Source organism: Ursus maritimus, unplaced genomic scaffold (genome assembly GCF_017311325.1).
Source record: "Ursus maritimus isolate PB19 unplaced genomic scaffold, ASM1731132v1 scaffold_15, whole genome shotgun sequence".
Classification (NCBI taxonomy): domain Eukaryota; kingdom Metazoa; phylum Chordata; class Mammalia; order Carnivora; family Ursidae; genus Ursus; species Ursus maritimus.
The window spans coordinates 30929003-30949105 of NW_024423897.1; the positions used below are offsets into that span (position 1 = coordinate 30929003).

The 20103-nt window shown below is 42.2% G+C and overlaps 1 protein-coding gene across 2 annotated transcripts in view; it reads right to left on the reverse strand.

Moving 5' to 3' along the window:
• GHR (growth hormone receptor) overlaps nt 1-20103 on the reverse strand; it is a 249659-nt gene that overhangs the window by 229152 nt on the left and 404 nt on the right. The window contains exon 1 of one of the 2 annotated variants that reach the window (XM_008692585.1): nt 19575-19707. The exons of the other annotated variant lie outside the window; for it this stretch is intronic. Coding sequence (XP_008690807.1) covers nt 19575-19587 — 13 coding nt within the window. The 5' untranslated portion in view covers nt 19588-19707. Of the gene's footprint in view, nt 1-19574; nt 19708-20103 lie in introns of those variants that run through there. 2 annotated transcript variants of the gene reach the window in all.

Consider the following 20103-nt stretch of genomic DNA (forward strand, 5'->3'; position numbering starts at 1 on the left):
AGGGCACAGCACGCACAAAAGTTGCTGGGCAGAAAGAAAGGAGATATTTTGAGGGCAAAGCGGTAGTTCTGTCTGAAGCTCAGCAGAAAACACAGATGGCTGGGGGGGGGGGGTAATAGCACAGTGAGTGAGTCCCAGGCTAAGGAATCTGAAAGTCAATCCACAAGCTTGTAAGAGAAAGCGAGTGGATGAACAGCATTTAAGAGTCTTTGGCAGCAGTGAGACAGAATTAAAGGAGGACACAGAAGGACTACTGTGACTGTTGGTTCTGCTCCAATCCAGGTGCATGAGCTGGAAACAGTGGCGAACCTTCTGGTTAATGTTTACAGCTACTGCCAAATTGAAATCTATTCACTGCTGTGGTGTCTTGTTTCACAAAGCTTTGGCTTCAAACACATCTGTATGATGTCACTTGTCACTGGCCCTGAGCAGTACGCATGCTTTCTACGTGCAGGAGTGACTCTAAGTGTTGTAAGACAGTGCCAGAAAACACATACAGAAAAATGCTCACGGTCTCAAAGAAGACCAGGCTTGGGGTAGAATGTCTACACTCCGCATAGCCCCTGACTTACAGTAAGTGCTCTACAAAAGACACACTGGATTGAATTCAATTTTGTTGATGTTGAATCCAGAGAAGACAGTACTATAACTTCCTCTGGTGTGATGGTTAAGTTTATGTGCTAACCTGACTGACCCGCCATGCCCAGAATCTCCCATCTTTAGAAAACCCTCCTTTAACTGTTTCCTTCTCCAGCTAAAGCTCTGTCTTTTTGATTCTCTTGACACTCACATGTCATTTTTTTTTTAAAGATTTTATTTATTTGACAGAGAGAGAGAGAGAGAGAGAGAGTGCACATGCAGGGGGAGCAGCAGGCAGAGGGAGAGGGAAAAGTAGGCTTCCCGCTGAGCAGGGAGCCTGATGCAGGGCTCAATGGGGACTCGATCCCAGGACTCCGGGATCATGAACTGAGTTGAAGGCAGATGCTTAACCAACAGAGCCACCCAGGTGCTTGAGAGACAACTGTCTTGAATGACCTGTATCTGTTGTCTCCTTCACTTCCCACCCACTCTCCACGACACTTCACCCTGGCCTCTGCCTCCACCCCTGCAGCAGTGTAGCTCGCCTTGAAGTCCTGTAAGACATCCACTCTACTAATCCAAAGCACATTTGCAGGACTTTCACTTTACTCCTTATCAGCATTTAAATTGTTCTCTTCCCTTGGCCTCTGAGATGATATTCTACCATCTACTCTGTCACATTTTTCACTCTTATTTGTCAAATTCTCCTTCACTTAACTTTTAAATGTGGAAGTTCCTTGGGGCTCAGACCATGCTTTCTTCTTTACTGCATTTCCCTCTGTGATCTAACTTAACTTTTGTGGCTTCAATACCATGTGTAAACCACTAACTTCCAAGTATCTCCAGATACCTCCTCAGACTGAGGACCCACGACTGTGTTTCCCTATGGATGCCTTAAAATGGCCTCCATTCAAGATGTCCCAAAACTAAATTCCTTTCCATCTATACCTGGTGTCCCTCCAGTGTTGCCCATTCACATGAAGAAGGCTGGCACCTGGCAGTTATCCATGATATCCCTCACTCAGTAATATCTAAGTCAGCACTAAGTCTGATCTACTCTACTTCATAAATAATGGTAAATTTATTTACCATAAATAATGACAAATGTGTTTACTTCTTTCCATCTTTCCCACCACCGCACTGGTCCAAGCTACCGACATCTCTACCTGATATAATCTATCTCCCTGGATATCTCTTTCTATTCCTCCTCCATTCATTCTTCATAATAGAGCCAGGTGACCTCCTTAAAATGCAGACTGATTATGTCACCTCCTTGCTTCAAGACCTTCTATGGTTTTCTATGCTCTTATTATAAATAAAGACTGTAACACAGTTTGCAACATCATGTAAGATATAACCCCTTCTCCAGTCCCTTCTTAGATCATGCTCCTTCATTCCTCTCTGAACTCTGATCACACTATTTTCAGTTCTCAAAAGTACCAGGTGTCTTCCTGACTCCTGTTCCTTCTGCCCAGATTGCTCTTCCCCCTCCCTCCCCCACTTCTACTCCTTTCGATTTCAAATGTTTTCTATCGAAAACCTTCCCTAATCCCCGAGCCCCAAACAGATCAAGTTGCCTTATACTTTGATTTCCTAGAACTTACACCAGTTTTTAATTACACTGGGTTTACGTCTTTCTCCATCCTAGACCATGAAATCCAGTAGGAAAGAGGTTATTTCTGGGTTGCTTATCAGAGTATTCTAGCACCTAGTCCTCTATTCTGGGCAAAGTGTAGATTAAATTAGTGAGTGAATTTGTGAGTAGGTGAGCATGTGAATGAATGATGGTAATGCTGGATTTTTGCACTCAGGCTATCAATAGCCCTCTTTATCTTCCCCTGCAGCACAAACCCATGAATCAAGGTCAAGCACATACTATCAAGTCCAGCTCAATATAAAAAGTGGTTTTGAGAACTTGGGGTACAAGCTGCATGGAGGAAAAAAACACGGAAGGGGAAGGACTAGGAGAGACTGATCTGTGTTCTCCAGCTTAGGCAAGGAAAACCCAGCATCTCTACCTTATTTTCATTGTGAATACCAAACAAGAACTAGCCATACCTACTTCATGAATGAATTCCTTAACTCACTTAGATCACTTCGTAAATATATAGGGAAAAAAATAACTTTCACATAATTTTTTAAAGGCCAATCAACTAGGATCTTTGTGAGGACTTAGAGTACTCCGAATTCAGTACCTCTACATGCACTAAAACCAACCCTAATACATCTCCCCCCAGCTTTCAGAGTCCATCTTTAAATAAGTTTATAGTACTATATCCCAAAGTCTTATACAAATTCCTGGTCTTAAGCCCAAAAGATATTAATCAAAGTCCAAGTCATTTATTAAACTGCAAGTGGCCATAAAGCAGAGTTAATGCAATTTGTCAGGCAGAGCAAACCAAGAAATGGCTTGAACTATGAGCTTTAAGGACCCTCTGTGAAAAGCTGGGTAAAATCACCAGGGGAGGGGTTAAAATTCAACTTTGCTTTATGTCCCTCTTTAAATCATGTAAAGTGCAAGCACGGTCCTGACAATTTACGATTAGGAGTAATAACCTACCAAACAGAACACTTCCTGAGTTGTCCCATAAGGATTTTTTAAAAGTTCAAAATGCTACTTTGGCAATGGGGTTATTATAAATATCTTTCCTCTTTAAATCATGATTTTTAAAGCAGTTGTCATTTTAATGACAAAATCCCAAATCCCAGAGAAGTCATTGTAACGATTATGTTAACTGGGTACTAATATTTTACTACTTGTATTCGGTAGCATGTCTTGTTATTTTTTTTTTTTCTGGAAAATTCCTCCTAGCTGTATATTTGAAAATTTAAGATTTAATGAAATTAAGACAATTCCTTTTTTATTTATTTACTTTTATTTTTTAAAGATTTTAAAAATTTATTTGTCAGAGCTCAAGGGTACACAAGCGGTGGCGGGGGGGAGCAGTAGGCAGAGGGAGAAGCAGGCTCCCCGCTGAGCAAGAGGCCCCATGCAGGACTGGATCCCAGGACCCTGGGATCATGACCTGAGCCAAACGCAGACGCTCAACTAACTGAGCCACCCGGGCACCCCAAGACAACTTCTTTTTAAAAAAATAAATAAGGCAGTGTTAGGCATCTTAGTTACCTATTGCTGCATAACAAATTAGCAGCTTAAAACAACAAACCTGTATTCTCTTACAGTCTAGGGGCAGGGCCCTGGCAGGGGTTTAGCTCGGTTGTTCTGGCTCACGGTCTTTCATGAGATCACAGTCAAGCTGTTGAGGGGAGGGGGCTACAATCATTCTGCAGCTGGACTGGGCCTGAAGGCTCCACCTCCAAGGTCATTCTCACGGGGGTGGTTGTCAAGATGCTTTAGTTTCATATTAGCTGTTGGACTGGGGACCTGAGCTCTTCGTTCCACACTGGCTGTGGGACTCCCCCACTTCCCTTGCATCTGGGTCTCTCCAGAGGGCAGCTCGAAACATGGCAACTGCTTTCCCCCAGAGGGAATGATCCAAAAGACAGAGCAAGCAAGACAGAAGTCATGATGCTGCTGAAGGACCTAGTCTCCAAAGTTGCACATCTTCACTTCCACTTGACTCTGTCAGAAATGAGCTGTGAAGTCTAGCCCGTGCTCAACGAGAGGGAAGTTGGGACGCCACCTCTTGAAATACCAAAAAATCTGTGAACAGTTTTTAAACCATCCCATAGCGGTGGTTAGAATGACTAGAAGCATGGGAGTTAGATACACTTGGAATCTTGTCTGTGCTGCTTGCCAACAGTGGGTCCTTGCACAAATTATTGAACCTAGGCCACAGTTCCACCAAATGTAGAGTTTGGTGGCTCATGGGGGTTTCGTGTGGGATTAAACCACATAACATGAAAAAGAACTTTGTAGAGCCCTTGGTCATAGTAAGCACTTCCTTAATGCGCCCTTAATACCAGCCATCGGTAAAGCAAACTATTGCGTGTCCATGAGGCAGAGAATATGCAGTCCTTCGCCCTGTAGGAGCTGATAGTCTAGCAGCTTGAAAGTAAACCTGAGCGTGGACATAAAAAAGCAAATGAGATTTTTCTTCTAGAAATCTGAGGGCTTTGCAAAGACAGGCAGTCAGAAAAGGAGTCTATCCCACATAAGGAAATCAATAATGTGTTTAAAACATTTTTGTGTGCTTGCTTTTTTAAAGAAGAGAGGCAGTTTCTTCAAGTTCAACTTTCTCAGGAGCACTATGTGTAAAGCAGATGAAAGCCCAGCTTCCTGCAGGGGCAGAGGCTTGCCATGCAGCCAGTGGGCCCACTCTTCTGGAGACCCCAAGGCCCCGGGGCGAGCTGGCTAGAGCGCAGTTGGCCAACATGCGCAAAGAGACTGTACCTGTAACTGCATATACGAAGGATCAAAGGTCACAGTTTAAACCCATGCCAACTTCAAGTAGCCATTTAAGTCAAGAAAACAGTTTCATCCATAGGTTCTGACAGGTAGTGGTTTTTCTCCTGTAAAAACGTGCAATGCTCTAAGCATTAGAGTCTGGAGGGATTACCTTTCGGTGAACCCCGGCTTATTCCTTCTAAAAAAAAAAAAAAAAGCCCATTTTTACATGATTGTCCCTCTGTCTCTTCTTAGAAGTTAGATTTCATAGTGAGCCAATAATTTGTGTTTTACACAGATTGTGTTATTAGATACTAACTAGGCTTCCAACAACTTGTAATCAAAGTAAAAATAAACAAAAACCCTTAAAGCCTATTCTTTTCTGAATTTAGAATTAGAGGTTAGAGGAATTTCAGCATTGGTTAGCCTAGATATTCGTGTTGTTTATCTTCCCAGAGTCAAAGCCCAAATAATTTATAAGAATTTTTCCTTCTGAATTTCATGTCCTGAGTTCCAAGGCAACCAAGGCAAATTTTCAGTTGGACCACTGCAAGTATAAAGATTAGTCAGAGATTTCGTTGAATGATCCATATCCCTGATGTAACACTTAAAAAAAAAAAAAAACAACCCAAAACCCTAATTATGAAAAGGCTGAGAAATGGAGGTCAGCTATCCAAACTTGAACACATTATAAAATAATACAATATTTTAATTATTATACAACATCAATGCCCTGTTCTTTAGAGATGCTTGTTTTCAAGACTGTTATGAGCCCTGCATCAAACTTTATTATTGAAGTACGGGTGACTTTCTGAAGATCCCTGTGGTCAATGTATGTGGATATCAAGATAACAGGTTTCACAAATGTTAGGTAGGCTTTGAAAAAATTCACAAATTCCAGGCTGATGCTTAAGCCAGCTCACTTAGAAATATACCACGCGCCCACGTCCACCACAGTTTGAGAGAGCGGACTTGCTGGAGACCATGTGCCTAGCAAAAAAGCGCCAAGCACAGGTGTCAGGCAAGCAGGATAGCATGGCAGTAACTGAGTACTGTGGTAAGAATGCAGGCTCTGAAGGCAGAAGACAAGTTTTTCATCTCCGCGGGATGATTTAGCACCTGCAGAGCCCTGGGCAAGTAACTTAATTGCCCCGAGTCCAACAGTCTCAAGGCTATGTGATTCACGGCAGAATTCATTGCGAAGCACAGACGATACGGGGCACATTGGAAACACTGGGTCATGTCTGATTCAAGGGGGTCCTGCTTCACGTTTCACAATCAGCATACAGGTTGAAAATAAAATTTCTTCCAAGTCGTCACACCATTATGGGTATTCCTCAGCTAACTGACGGAGGCTCAGCTGCACATGTCTGCTGAATTCAGTTTTGCTCTAACTGTTGTTTTGATATATTTGTTTTGAGAACATAACATGACGCTGGACGTCGTCAACGTCATTGTATTTTCACTCACAGAGCTTAACCATGTAGTTACAAAGACTAGTTAGTTGGACGTGAGAAGGCCCAAATAAAAGAGTGTATGCACAGTACTTAAAAATTGTAGGGGCGCCTGGCTGGCTGAGTCAGTTAAGCATAGGACTCTTGATTTCGGCTCAGGTCATGATCTCAGGGTTGTGAGATCAAACTCCGCGTCTGGCTCCACACTGGGTGTGGAGCCTGCTTAAGATTCTCTCTCTCCCTCTTCCTCTGCTCCTCCCTCACCCTCTAAAAAAGTAATAATAAAAAAAAATAAAAATAAAAATTGTAAAACTAAATGCAATGTGATATTCTGAATTGAATCCTGGAACAGAAAAACGATGTTAGTTGAAACAGAAAATATGAATAAAGTCTGGAGTTTAGTTAATAGTATTGTACTAATATTTGTTTCTTAGTGTTTTTTTTTTTTAAAGATTTTATTTATTTATGTGACAGAGAGACAGCCAGCGAGAGAGGGAACACAAGCAGGGGGACTGGGAGAGGAAGAAGCAGGCTTCCAGCGGAGGAACCTGATGTGGGGCTCGATCCCGGAATGCCGGGATCACGCCCTGAGCCGAAGGCAGATGCTTAAGGGCTGAGCCACCCAGGCGCCCCCTGAGAGTTCTTTCTTACATCTGAAGACTGACTGCTTTGCCCTCCCCAGCATTAGTGACCAGGAACTAATGCCTGATGAAAGTTGGTGGGTGAATATTCAAACCTTTCAATCCTAGAATGAGAGGACTCTGAGATATGTTCTGCCTGGGCTCCCAAAATCGCTCTGGGAAGATCAAAAACTCCAAATGCCAAAGGTAACTTGCCTTTATTGGCTCCTTTCCCTTCCTAATTTCACTTCCCTAAATAAACTTTTACCTGAATCCTTATCTCATGGTCTCCTTCTGGGAGAAATCCAAACCAAGACATGACTCCTAACTGTATTTGCTGACAAAGTGCCTACTGGATATATCAGTTCAAGGTAATTTATGGGGAGATATTACAGCTGTCCTAGATTATCTTTCATCCCTGGAAAGAGCTCCTCACTCCATACCATGAGGAAAATCACCAAATTATAAATATGTGAGGAATTGGAACATGAAAGCCACACATTTTTGGATGTGTGAAAGAGAAATGTTTGGAAGAATGCTAACAAAAACTTCTATTAACGACTAAAAGGCATTCATTCATTTAACCAAAACTTCCTGAGGATTTTCTACAGGATATAAAGTGATCAAGACAAAAAAGATCTCTACTATGAGGAGTTTATGTTTTTGTTGGTGGAAATGGACAAACAACTGGAAAACAAATTAATGAACAAGATAATATCAGATAGTAATGAATGGTGTCAAAACAAAACAGGATCAGATGATAGAATGACCTAGCTAGGGGGAGGCTACTCTATTAGACTGGGGTCAGAGGAGTCCTGAGAAGGTGACATGTGAGCTGGGGCCTGAATGACAAGACAGAAAGAGTCCTCTGAAGATAGATACACACACACACACACACACACACACACACACACACTGATTTTACTTTGTTGAAATGCCCCTGCCAACATATCACAAAGTCAGGCCTGAAGAGTATAATGTCCTCTCATAAAAGTATTCTCTCTCTAGCCCCATAAAATGGAGACTCTCTAGTTACTAAAAAATTGGAAACTTGTTAGATATATACGCTCAAGTATTTACATTTACAAATGAAAAGACAAGATGTCTGGGGATTGCTTAAAAATACTTGGGGGCAGCTTGGAAAGATGAAACAAGATTAGCAAAACGCTGATGACTCTAGAAGACGAAACCGATAAATTATTGAACACTACATCTGAAACTAATGAAATTCCTGATAAGTTCGCTAACTGAATTTTAAAAAATTAAATAAATTAAAAAATTAAAAAGAAAAAAGGAAGCTGAGAAATGGGTACCTGAGGCTCAAATTACTGTTCTCTTTATTTTGTATGAGTACTTAACATTTCCCATAATCAATAGTTTTTTAAAATAAAGCATATATTTGGGAAAGATGAAGAATTCCAAAGGCCATAGGAATCCCACTTCCCTAAATATTCACCAGCAAATTAGGAATTTGAGCAGGAATGGGCCAGTGGAATCAAAGGTGTAAGGAAAAACTTTTGACTTTGAAATGAGAAAGATTACTGGGTATCCTTTCAAAGGAATGCTGGGGTCCCTGGGGATTAGCTGATCCTATGGGGATCTGTGCCATTGTCTTTGACTAGGCTGTTTTTCACTCGGAGGAGTCAGGAGTTAACGTACAGAAATGAGCCATAAAAATAATTTTTGTTCATACAGGGCAAGTCAGTTGTGTTGGGTGGAATGTAATTGATTACTGTCCTGTGGATGGAGAGACTGGATTCTGAAATTCTCTTCAATGTTCCTTTATATATATTTGTGGTTCTTTGAGTTCTCCTTTGAAGTTGCTAGAATATTTTTTTTAAGTTACTTCATTAATTAATATCTATGATTTTTACATCTGTTCATTTTATATCTGTAGGAGAATCATCATTTTACCTTTTCGGAGGTGCCAATAACGGGAAAGTGTGCACCTAAAGTGTGTCCAAGTCTGCATGTTTCCTCAAAGTCAAGGACTGAAACGCCCTTAGGCATCTGTGTGCATTCCTCCAGGTTCTTGTATCTTACAGCACAACACCACAGGCTGTTCTTTACCCAGAAAGGCCTTTTACCACAGCATGAGCACCCCAAATGGCCAACTTTCCATTCTCCCAGAACTTACAGACAGTATCACCTTGCCTCAGGAGGGTCTCCCAACCCTGGCAGAAATCTCGCTGACAGAAACATACATCCAGGAATAATTTAATATTGATTTTAAAATCCAAATTTCATAAGCTACCAATAACCACCTGGATATCCGCGTCATTTCTGTTGTGTGGTAATGGTCTAGGCACATTGCCAGGGAAGTCAGGATTAGAGAAACTAATCTCTGGGAGCAGTACTCTTCTGAAGGAGGGACATTTCAATAGTTCAAACAAAAGAAACACTTTCAGGACTCATTAAAGCCCTAAATTTGGTTGAATGGGGAAAAAAGGGGTGGGAAAAAAAGCAGCAGTTGATATCAAGTGATCTTTTATGGCTGAAGGTATGAAGTCTCCTGGCTCACAGCCTCTCAGAAGGGTGGTACACAGAGTCTTCTCTTTCTGCGGCATCCAACGTAGGCCAGCCATTGTTTTGACTCACTTTAACTACAGCAGCTTTGGGGTTTTTTAATTTTTTTTTCCTCTCTTTTTTATTATGTTCAGTTAGCCAGCATATAGTACATTATTTTTTGATGTAATGTTCAACGATTCATTAGTTGCATATAATACCCAGTGCTCATTCCAACACGTCCCCTCCTTAATACCCATCACCCAGTTATCCCATTCCCCCACCCCTCTTCCTCTGTAACCCTCAGTTTGGTTCCCAGATTCCAAAGTCTCTCATGGTTTGTCTCCCTCTCTGATTTCTTCCCATTCAGTTTTCCCTCCCTTCCCCTGTGGTCCTCCGCACTATTCCTTATGTTCCACAGATGAGTGAAATGATGTGATTATTGTTTTTCTCTGTTTGACTTATTTCACTTAGCATAATCCCCTCTAGTTCCATCCATGTCGATGCAAATGGTGGGTATCCATCCTTTCTGATGGCTGAGTAATATTCCATGGTATATATGAACCTTCTTTATCCATTCATCTGTTGAAGGACAACTGGGCTCTTTCCACAGTTTGGCTATTTAGAGCTACCCTACGACCCAGCAATTGCACTACTAGGTATTTACCCCAAAGATACAGATGTAGTGAAAAGAAGGGGCACATGCACCCCAATGCTCATACAACGGCTTTGTAAAGTAAGAATCACTCTCCCCATTTTGCAGCTAAAGCTCAAAGAGTTTAATGAACTTGCTGAAAGTGGTAAAGGTAGTAAACAGCAAAGCTGGATTCAAATCCCATCAGACAAGCTCAGATTGTGTGATTCCAAAGCCTATTGCCTGCCCTTTCCAGAATGCCAGCCTACCTGTTAGCTTTCACAGTGGCTGACACATCAGAGGGCATCTGCCAGCCCTAATTCACAGGCAAATCTCTATATGTTCCCAGTGAAAAGAACTAGTCAGGTGTCATTTGCTTCAATTCACACCCCACCCACTCAGGTAGTTAACACAGCTAACTGTCACCATCACATATGAATGACAGAGGTAAATAACACACGATTTCATGGTTAAAGTCAATGTTTGTGGGTGGGAATGTGGTATAGCAGAAGGAGTCCTGGAAAGAATGCTAGACAAGCTGGGTTATAAATCTGTCACTGTCATGATGGAGCTTTAATCCCAGAGAAATCTTGTCACTTCTCAGGGACTCCTACTTCCTCACCTATAAATAAAGTAAGGATGTTGGACTCAGTTTTCAACAGCAGTCTACTGGCATTTGAGGACATATAATTCTTCCTTTTGTAGGGCTGCCCCTGGCATTATAGAAATTAAGCATCCCTGACTCTGGGCACTAAAAAAAAAAATCTATAACTCCTTTTTTAAAAATTCCAGTTAACATATGGTGTTATATTAGTTTCAGGTGTACAATATAGAGATTCAACACTTCCATACATCACTCAGTGCTCATCACAACAAGTGCCCTCCCTCCCCGTCATCACCCATTTCACCCATCCCCCACACCCACCTCCCCTCTGGTAACCATCAGATTGTTCTCTATAGTTAAGAGTCTGTTCCTTGGTTTGCTTCTCTTTCTCTTCCCCTTTTTTCTCCTTTCCTCATTCGTTTTGTTTCTTAAATTCCACCTATGAGTGAAATCATATATTTATCTTTCTTTGACTTATTTCACTTAGCATAATGAATAATATTCTCTAGCTCCATCCAGGTCTTTGCAGATGGCTGAATAATATTCCAATAGATAGAAAGATAGATAGATAGATAATCTCACATCTTCTTCATCCATTCATCAGTCTATGGACACTTGGGCTGTTCCTATAATTTGGCTATTGTAGACAATGCTGCTACAGACATCAGGTGTATGTATTCCTTTGAATTAGTATTTTTATTTTCTTTGGGTAAATACCAAGTAGTGCAACCACTGGATCGTAGGGTAGTTCTATTTTTAACTTTTTGGGAAACCTCCATACTGTTTCCCACAGTGGCTACAGCAGTTTTTATTCCCACCGATAGTTCAAGAGGGCTCCCCTTTCTCCACATCCTTGCCACCACCTGCTGTTTCTTGCGTTGTTGATTTTAGCCCTTCTGACAGGTGTGAGGTGATAGCTCATTGTAGTTTTGATTTGTATTTCCCCAACGATCAGAGATGTTGAGCATCTTTTCATGGGTCTGTTGGCCATCTGGATGTCTTCTTTGGAGAAACGTGTATTCATGTGTTCTGTCTATAATTCTTTTTAGTCCTTGTAACAATCATATTTCCAAATATCCCTAGGCACTGCCTAGTAGAGACGCAGTGCCTTTGTTGAGAAACACTGATGGATGATCTCAAGTTCTGTAAGGCCTTCTGATGACTGGACCAAAACTGATATTATAGCATGTGGCAAGGAACTGGGGGTGAAGGAGGGAATCACGCCAATTCCACCATTGTAGGGTCCAATCAAGATCATATTCTTGAAAGGAAGCCATACTGTTGGTATCTTTTATAGATCTCCTGGAATACTATCAAAGAAATTTTCAAATTGAATTTATATAATGCTCATATAAGATAAGTACGCAGAAACACCCTGCAACAGTTACCCCCTTCCTCCCAGCAAGGACTAGGTTCAGGTGGCCATCCCGACAGCCCTACCCTAAGGACGGATTGATAATGCAGCATCAGTGAGAAGCAATGAAGAAGGCTGCCGGTCTAAAACAAATCCACAGCCTGGTACACCCTGCATTCTCCCTTGATAAAAGAAAGCCCAGTGAGCTCCAAATATGTCTCCTGGTGCTCAGTTCACACAAAACATCTACTTATCAAAAAAAAAAAAAGTGCCATATTTAAAGTACTGGCTCAGAAGCTACTTTGCCCATAAGTCCTTGCCCTAAATACTTCAGCCCAAACAGATCTCCCTTCTCTCAAAATAAATATAGCATTTGCAGTCTGTAATTGAATTTTTCATTAAATTGTATAATTGTCTACTGTTCCTTAATTACACAACGGACTTTATTAGTGTTGCCTTCCTAGCTTGAATGCTAGGTTCGAAAGTCAAGGGTCATGTCTTATACTACTTTTATATTCCCCAGAGTGTCTAGCACATTCCTGGGAACACAGTAATGACTCAATAAATATGTGTTCCGTCTTTGATTTTTCACAGTGATCCCAAAAATACCACTAGCTTGGCCAAACTTACATCCTGCAGGCTAATAAAAATTTTATTTATTCAGCATCTTTTCCCAAGTAGTTTTCAAAGTACTTTTCAGATGACATTCCTAATTCTCACATACCCTACATGTACGATAAGGAATAAATAAAAACACTAAAGTTTACAGGACAAACGCAAAGAGAATTAAAATTGTATGCTTTTTGATGAGGGGTATACTGAGAGCTGGCCAACTGGATATGTCTCCCAAACCCTCCTGAGTCCTACAGAAAAATTCCAACATGTCTCCATCTTACTTCAAATATTAAAAACTCTTAACTTTGCCAAGGCCCTGCACAGGATCCACCGCGGAAAGCTGGTCATCAGGTTTGGGTGTTATCATTAATCTAAGGAGAGTAATACCAAATTTACATTCTGAGCTTAGATCCTAGGCATCACGTGACTCTACCCACATCTTTGCTCCCAGCTCACCACATCCATCTTATCAACACTTCAATTTCTCTGTTTTACTACAAACTAAGGTCATCAAGAAATATTTATTAAACAACTATTCTGTGACAAGCAAAGCACTGTTTTGCCATTGTCTCCAAAGGAAATAAGATGCTATGCTGAGGGCTAATATAAAAGAAATCATTCCCCTTCATTCTTGCTCCACTTACTTTAATCTTTCTGACTTGCTAGGCATCAAAGTGGTATCTTTTCTTCATTCATCATCATCTTGCCCGGGGATTCTGATACCCTCTTCTACTCCTACGGCAAGAAGCCACTGTTGAGGCTCTGTCTTCAGCACTCTTTTCATGAAAAATTTATCATTCACATAGGCTTTCCCAGACTGTTTTTCCACTTTGCTTTGCCAAATTGAGGTTTTCTGGGACAACAATAACACAGCTTGAAGGGGTCCAAAGAAGCAGCAGAGCAGGCGAATTAGGACCATACGCCATCGTCCTGACCAGGGACAGAGGCTGCCTGGCCAGTGGCAGTCAGAACTGGAAGACCGACAGAAGCATAGGACCAGCCATTACTAAAGTTGAGATGAACTATTTACTGCATCCCTGGTAGCACCTCTTGTTTCAGTAAGTACGCAGGGAGAGAACTCTGGATGTCTATTTTGTAATGGTCACACTCTACTTTTCTTGATATGGCAACTCAAAGAAAAAAAGATAGGCATGCTGCTTATTATAATAAAGTCCATTTCTTAAGCAAGAAAAAAATGAGTTTTTCTTTGGACCCATGACTTTATGGTAGGAGCAGAGTTCCTTTAGTTCTTTAAAGTTTTTAAATAATATAAATGTTTTACATAATATAAATGAGGACATAATCACGGAGGAGTTACTAGAGCAAATGTCTAGCAAAGCAGGCTGTCCAGCACAGGTAAGTACATAAAAGCACCTATTCAATTTGCAAAACCCTTTGGTGTTCCACTACTCCGAGAAAGTATTCTCTACCACCTGTGTCAAATCTCCATGAAGTGAGCATTTTCCCTGGGATACACTTTTCATTTAGAAGCCCAGCCAGCTGGAGATAGACTTGTTTACGTTTAAACAAATTCACAATCTAAGAAGTATAATTCATTGGGATTATAATGATATTATTCTAAAGAAAACTGACTGAAGTCTTGTCAATCACAAAAGAAGGCCTAATCAAAGCAGTAGACACATCTGGAAGTTTTACGGACTCTGTGGGAGAAATTATCTACTGATTTTGAAGTAGAGCATTTGAAGGTAGGTTTAGATGCTAATTAAAAACACAGCCCCACAATTTCTGACAAAATCACAGCCTTCTTATGAATCATTATTCGGTAAAATGGGTGCCTTGACCTCAGGCTTCATTTGCCTCTATTAAAAGGTAGTGAAAAGCACTGAAGAAAGAAGTTGAAACTAAACAAGGATCCTTTCTGTCCTTTTAAGAGTCTGGTACTCATCAAGGAATTGTCTTTAGCTTAAAGCAAAAACAACAACAAACTACAAAAGAAAAGAAAACTGTTTCCAAAGGACTTTCTGCATCAGGCCATGATGAGCTCGTATTGTTTCAGGAAGCATTGCCGTGATTACACTCGCATCTGCTTTACTTAATTGATTAAAAATATTAATGGTGAGGGAATAAAATAAGCAAACACTATTTCTTGATGCTTATCTTGAAAACTGTTGTAGCTTGTTAAATAAGTGATCTGCGTTAGAGCTCGACTACCCACGGCATTCCATGTTAATTAGACTAACACTTTTTACGGCTGCTGTGTCTACAAGCACTCAGCAAAGGTGGAAAAATATAAAAATGAATAAAATTTACTTCCTGTTTTGAGGAACCGTTCCTAGCAAGGAAGACAGATATGAAAAAACAGACTAGGAAACTGAAAACAAATGAAATAGGTGTTCTTAGAGCGCTTCAGTGGAAGTCCTAAAGGCACTGAGAAAAAAGAGAAATTCAGTAATTAAATGAATTCAAATCATAGCCCCCCAAAGAATCCTAAGAGGGCATCTTGGTTTATTCCTCATTTTTGTTGTTGTCTGTTATTAACATGTAAGAAATATGAAGCCCAGGGAAGTTCAATAGTTTGCAAAAATTACAAAGCCCGCTGGAGTCAGAGCTCGAGGGGACACAAGACCCCTGACACCAAGTTTACTATGGTTTCATATTATGCCATCCTAACTTAAGGGTTTCTTATATCAAAGTAGAACTTTGATTTGGAAATTACATGTCTAAGTACTTGTCAGTGGGTCTGCCGTAATTTTATTTTATTTTATTTTTTTGCAGGAGATGGGGGTTAGATAGGAGGTAGGGAGTTGTGAAATGAATTTTTGAACTTTAAAAAACAGGCACTTTACCATTGATTATTTCCTTCCTTTCTATAAGAACAGAATAAAAAAAAAGAAGCAAATGTGGTATAGACGGAGATCATAATGCAAGGCGATCAGTGAGGAATCTCACTGCAAACACACACACACACACGGGGGGGGGGGTACAGCATGAACAACTTCATCAAAGAGCACAGACTGTCACTGGCCCCTTGTTCTGACTAAAGGTCAATGTGCAAAGTAGGACCTTCTGCTAGGCCCAGACATCAGTCCATATCACAGGTTGGTTTTCTCTCTTTGCCAAGAAAAATGGTTCTTTCTTTCACATTCAGACTTGCTGAGAAAAACAACATCGTCATCATCATCAACCATAAACATTTCTTGCAAGAAGACAGAAGATTCGCAGCTGTGGCAGATTCTCAGCTGGTAGCAGGGGAAACATGACTTAGTTGAGAAGCCCCAGACAGATACATAAAAGGAAAATCAATCATATCGGGCAGGTGTCTAATGAGCAGTACTGGCCATAAACGCTACAGAGGTTATGTGTCAATACCTCAGCCCTGGGTGTTAAGCATCATAATTTTCACCAAGGAGAAAAGTGAGTCTCAGAGGAGCTAATGTGCACGTTGGTGGTAAAGCTCAAACTCAAACTGAGGTCCAATGGGCCCCAAAGTGTTTGCCCTTGAACCACACCCTCTCCCCCGTATATACCAGCTTTGCTTCTTTCCTCCAAGAAGGCTAGAACTTGGCCAGTGAAGACCATCCTAGCCTTTGTCTGACTTGGAATCCAGACACACAACAGGAGGCAGGAACCTGTCTTAGAACCGAAGCAGTAACATACCTGCTTTTCACTTCCCTGCGACATTACGAGCCATTTACCTCCAGAAGAACGGGTTGTTGACTCAGTCATGTCCTGTGTGTACAACTTAAATCCCAGTTGCCCGAGGAAGCATTTCTGTCAGATGTACTTTCACCTCATTTAGGGCCAGATGGCATACTCTCTGAGACCTGGATCGAACGAGCCTTCAATAAAAGCCTGATCGCTGGGACTGACTCATGCTCGTGCAAGCAGACACAACAAGGTCCAGGCAAAGAACACCTTGCGGTCCCTACCTGTCGGTGACATGCAACTTCAATTTGCTTGTCTTCAGAACACCCTACATCTGGGTTGGTTTTTTCGTTTTTGTTTTGGCTTAGTGTTCCTTTGACAGGGAGAGATTAAGTAGCCATGTTCACTGTAAGTACCTGCACAGTGTGACACTTCCCATAGACTGGCAGGAAATTCAGGCATGAAAAAAAAATTTTTTTTGTTACTGAAGTACAGTTAACATAAAAATATTTTGAAAGATTATAATGTCTTGACTATGGATGACTAGTAATCTAAAAAGAGTAAGTTGTTATCTTGTTGACAGCTTTGAAATTAGTGGACTGTGTAATGAGATGGCTAAAATAGCTCATGAATATTAAGCTACCTTAATGGATGCAGAAAGTCCAGAACTAAGGATTTCACACCCGAGTTTTAGATGACGAACACGAGGAGGGGTGTCGTGAATGTGGACTCTGGGGCATGTCGTTAGGGCAGGGAAGTGTGGGACCCCAATGTGGGTGAGAAGAGGTGCAAGGATAAGCAAAAAAAAAAAAAGAAGAAGAAAGAACGAACGAACGAATTCAGGAAGAAGCGGCATAGTGCTTGTTTTCAAGCAGAGCAGTTAAAGGGAAGAGAGATTAGACTCGCCGCGTGTTGCTCCAGCAACTGAACAGTAGGTCAATAGGTAGAAGAAAATGTTGATTTAGTGCAAAGCAGAACTTTCTAAAAATGAACCTCTCCTAGAATGGGCTGGCCTGTCAGGAAGCAAGATTCCCAGGTGATTATTTTCCAGAAGGGGCGGGCTGGCCCATTTACAGAAAGGGCTGCTGAGGTGGAAGTTCCCGCACCTCGGGTGTCTCTGAAGCTGGTTACCATACTCATCAACCATTTTCCTGAGCATGTTATTAACATTATACTGTTCAAGGTCGAAAAAAAAAATCCCTTGCCAAAAAGACACACAATGAGCAGAGGGCTGACTCCAAAGCCTTACCAAACTTTAATTCTTATCAATTTAATGTTAGAAAGTGATTAGAGGAGTTGAAATTTCATGTTATTTAAATCATTACCACAGAGATTATAGGGTTTTCTCTTTTTTTAAAAAAAGTGAGGGTTTTTATGGACACAGGTGAACATACTAAGTTATTTTCATTATTGACATACTTTTAATTGTCCTCTAAAACTAAACCAAGTCTCCATTACTGTGCAATTTACCAGTGGAGCTACCAGAGAAGTTTAATCTTCAGGTTAGCAAATTTAATCAATATAACCCATGCCAGTTTTTCTAAGTTAAACAATTTGCTGTGCCACATTCTCACTGTATCACTCAGATTTATCTTTACATTAACAATGCTTACCAGCAGATAGACAAAAAGGCTCGCCAAGTTGGACCAACTTCAAGATTTGTTTCCATGCTGGGGTGTTTCATGCGCTTGGCAGAAGCAGGCTGCAACTGGGGCTCCATTTATTACATTATGCTATAAACATTATGTCCTGACCTAATGAGATATTCCACATGACAATCCCATAGGTAACCAACCAAGCACCATAAACATCTGTTAACACAAGCACTAGAGATAGCATAGAGAAGATGCCTAGTACGCAGTTTAAGTGGTTTATGATGTGGAGTTTGCTGTTTACGCACTAATAATAATAAAAAAAACACAGCCCCAAACTCTGCCTAGAACAAATATTTGCAAGGCAAAGTTATGCTCAGTTTGAAAAAAAATGCCCTGGAGAGTCATGGCTTTGTCACTGCATTTACAGACTTTCATTTCACACCTTTGCCTATTAAGTGTTGGCTTTCCAGCGCATTCAGCAGACCAAAACTATAATTTCACTGTGATATATTTACTCCAAATGAAAAACTGAATGTTGACTCGCCAACTTTCCTTAGACTTAAGTGAATCAAAAAGTTTACAAGGGTGGAAGGAGATAAAGGATGGGCCCTGATTAAACTACAAATAATGTTTTTCAAGGGTGAAAACACATCCTTCCAGCTCCATTTGAAGTCCATCTGAAGAGAAACGGTAAATAACCAGAGACCTCTTGAAATCTAATCTGGGGACACCAAGGGGACACCTTTCAAAAGGAAACATAATCCCCAATCACAGAAAAGATGGAACCAACAATCCTGTCTACTAAATCATTTTACTTTGTTTCTATCCAGCATTTTAATTTCTGGAAAATATTTCACACTAATTACCTCCAAGGTCTATATACCTTGGCACCCCAGAGAAAAGGACCTGCAGGGTGACCCAGGTGGAAACTAGCCTAGAACACCAACTGCTCACGGCACAGGTGCCGCAACATGTATGAAGAAAGGCTAGTGCCTTCCCAGGCACACATGTCAGGGATTCAAAAGGTAAACACCCCAGAGACCATCTAGCTCCTGGACTGTGCCCAGCTGCACCCCGGGAATCTCAGATCTGCAGCTCCAACTTGGGTTTGGGCATCCAGGGGTCTGTACCTACACATACACATGTCTTGAACTCTTGTCCTCCTATGCAAGTCTCCTGAGAGTTCCAGGAACCTCCACCTCCAGCCCTCAGCTCCTCAAAGGCAACGGGTTTAGTGCTTTAAAGTCCGTGGTATTTAAATCGTATGCAGGAACTCCTGCGACTTCCCAACCCTCTGGCCTCCCGTTACCTTTCCCTGTCCCTTCCAAGGTCTCCTGGCTGCACAAAAGGGGCGAGCGGCACCTCTCTGGCCTCCTCCTCCCCCCCTGCACACCCTACTGGCTCAGGCGCCGACACGCCTCCCCAGGCGCACACACGCGCGCACACACACAGCGCGCACGTACACCCGTACAGCACACAAACCCGGAGCCAGGTTACCAACTCCCGCAGCCCGGCCCGAGCAGGCGTCCCCACTCCGGTTATATATAAAGCACTCGCCCCAAAATAGACTCCCCCACATACCCGCGAGTGGGTGACCCTGCCCGGCACCCTGTGCGCGCCGCCAGCACCCTCTCCCCTGACACGCGGCTACCCCACTCACCCGCAGCTCTCATGCCTCCGGCAGTTCTGTCAAAACTTTGAGCCTGGTTGATTTCATAACCACGAGTGTGTCAGGGGCTGAGGGTGCTCGGCTCGCCACGATGTCTACCCACTCCAGCTCCTGGGGACTGGTGGCCGTGACTCTACTGACCCCAGCGCCGCCGGTGCCAGAGCGTGGCTGCAGTCTGCACAAACGCGCAGAGGGCGGTGCGCTTTGGGGAGGAGCGCGCGGTGTGGACGCGCACAGCCCGACGACCTCCCCTCTCCTCCGGTCGCGCCGCCTGGGACCTCTCCCGCTCAGCGGCAGCAGCCTCAGCAGTTCCTACCCTAGCCCGGCCGATGATGTCAAAGAGAAACACTCGCAAAACTTTTACGACTTTAACAATGCTGGCTTCAGAGGAAGCCCCTCCAGGCACCGCAAACACTGGTCACAGCAGGCGCCAGCGTGGGATGGCTCGCCGGTCGCCCCCAACTCCCTGACGCCCACCACCAACGTCCACACACACACACACACACACACACACACACAC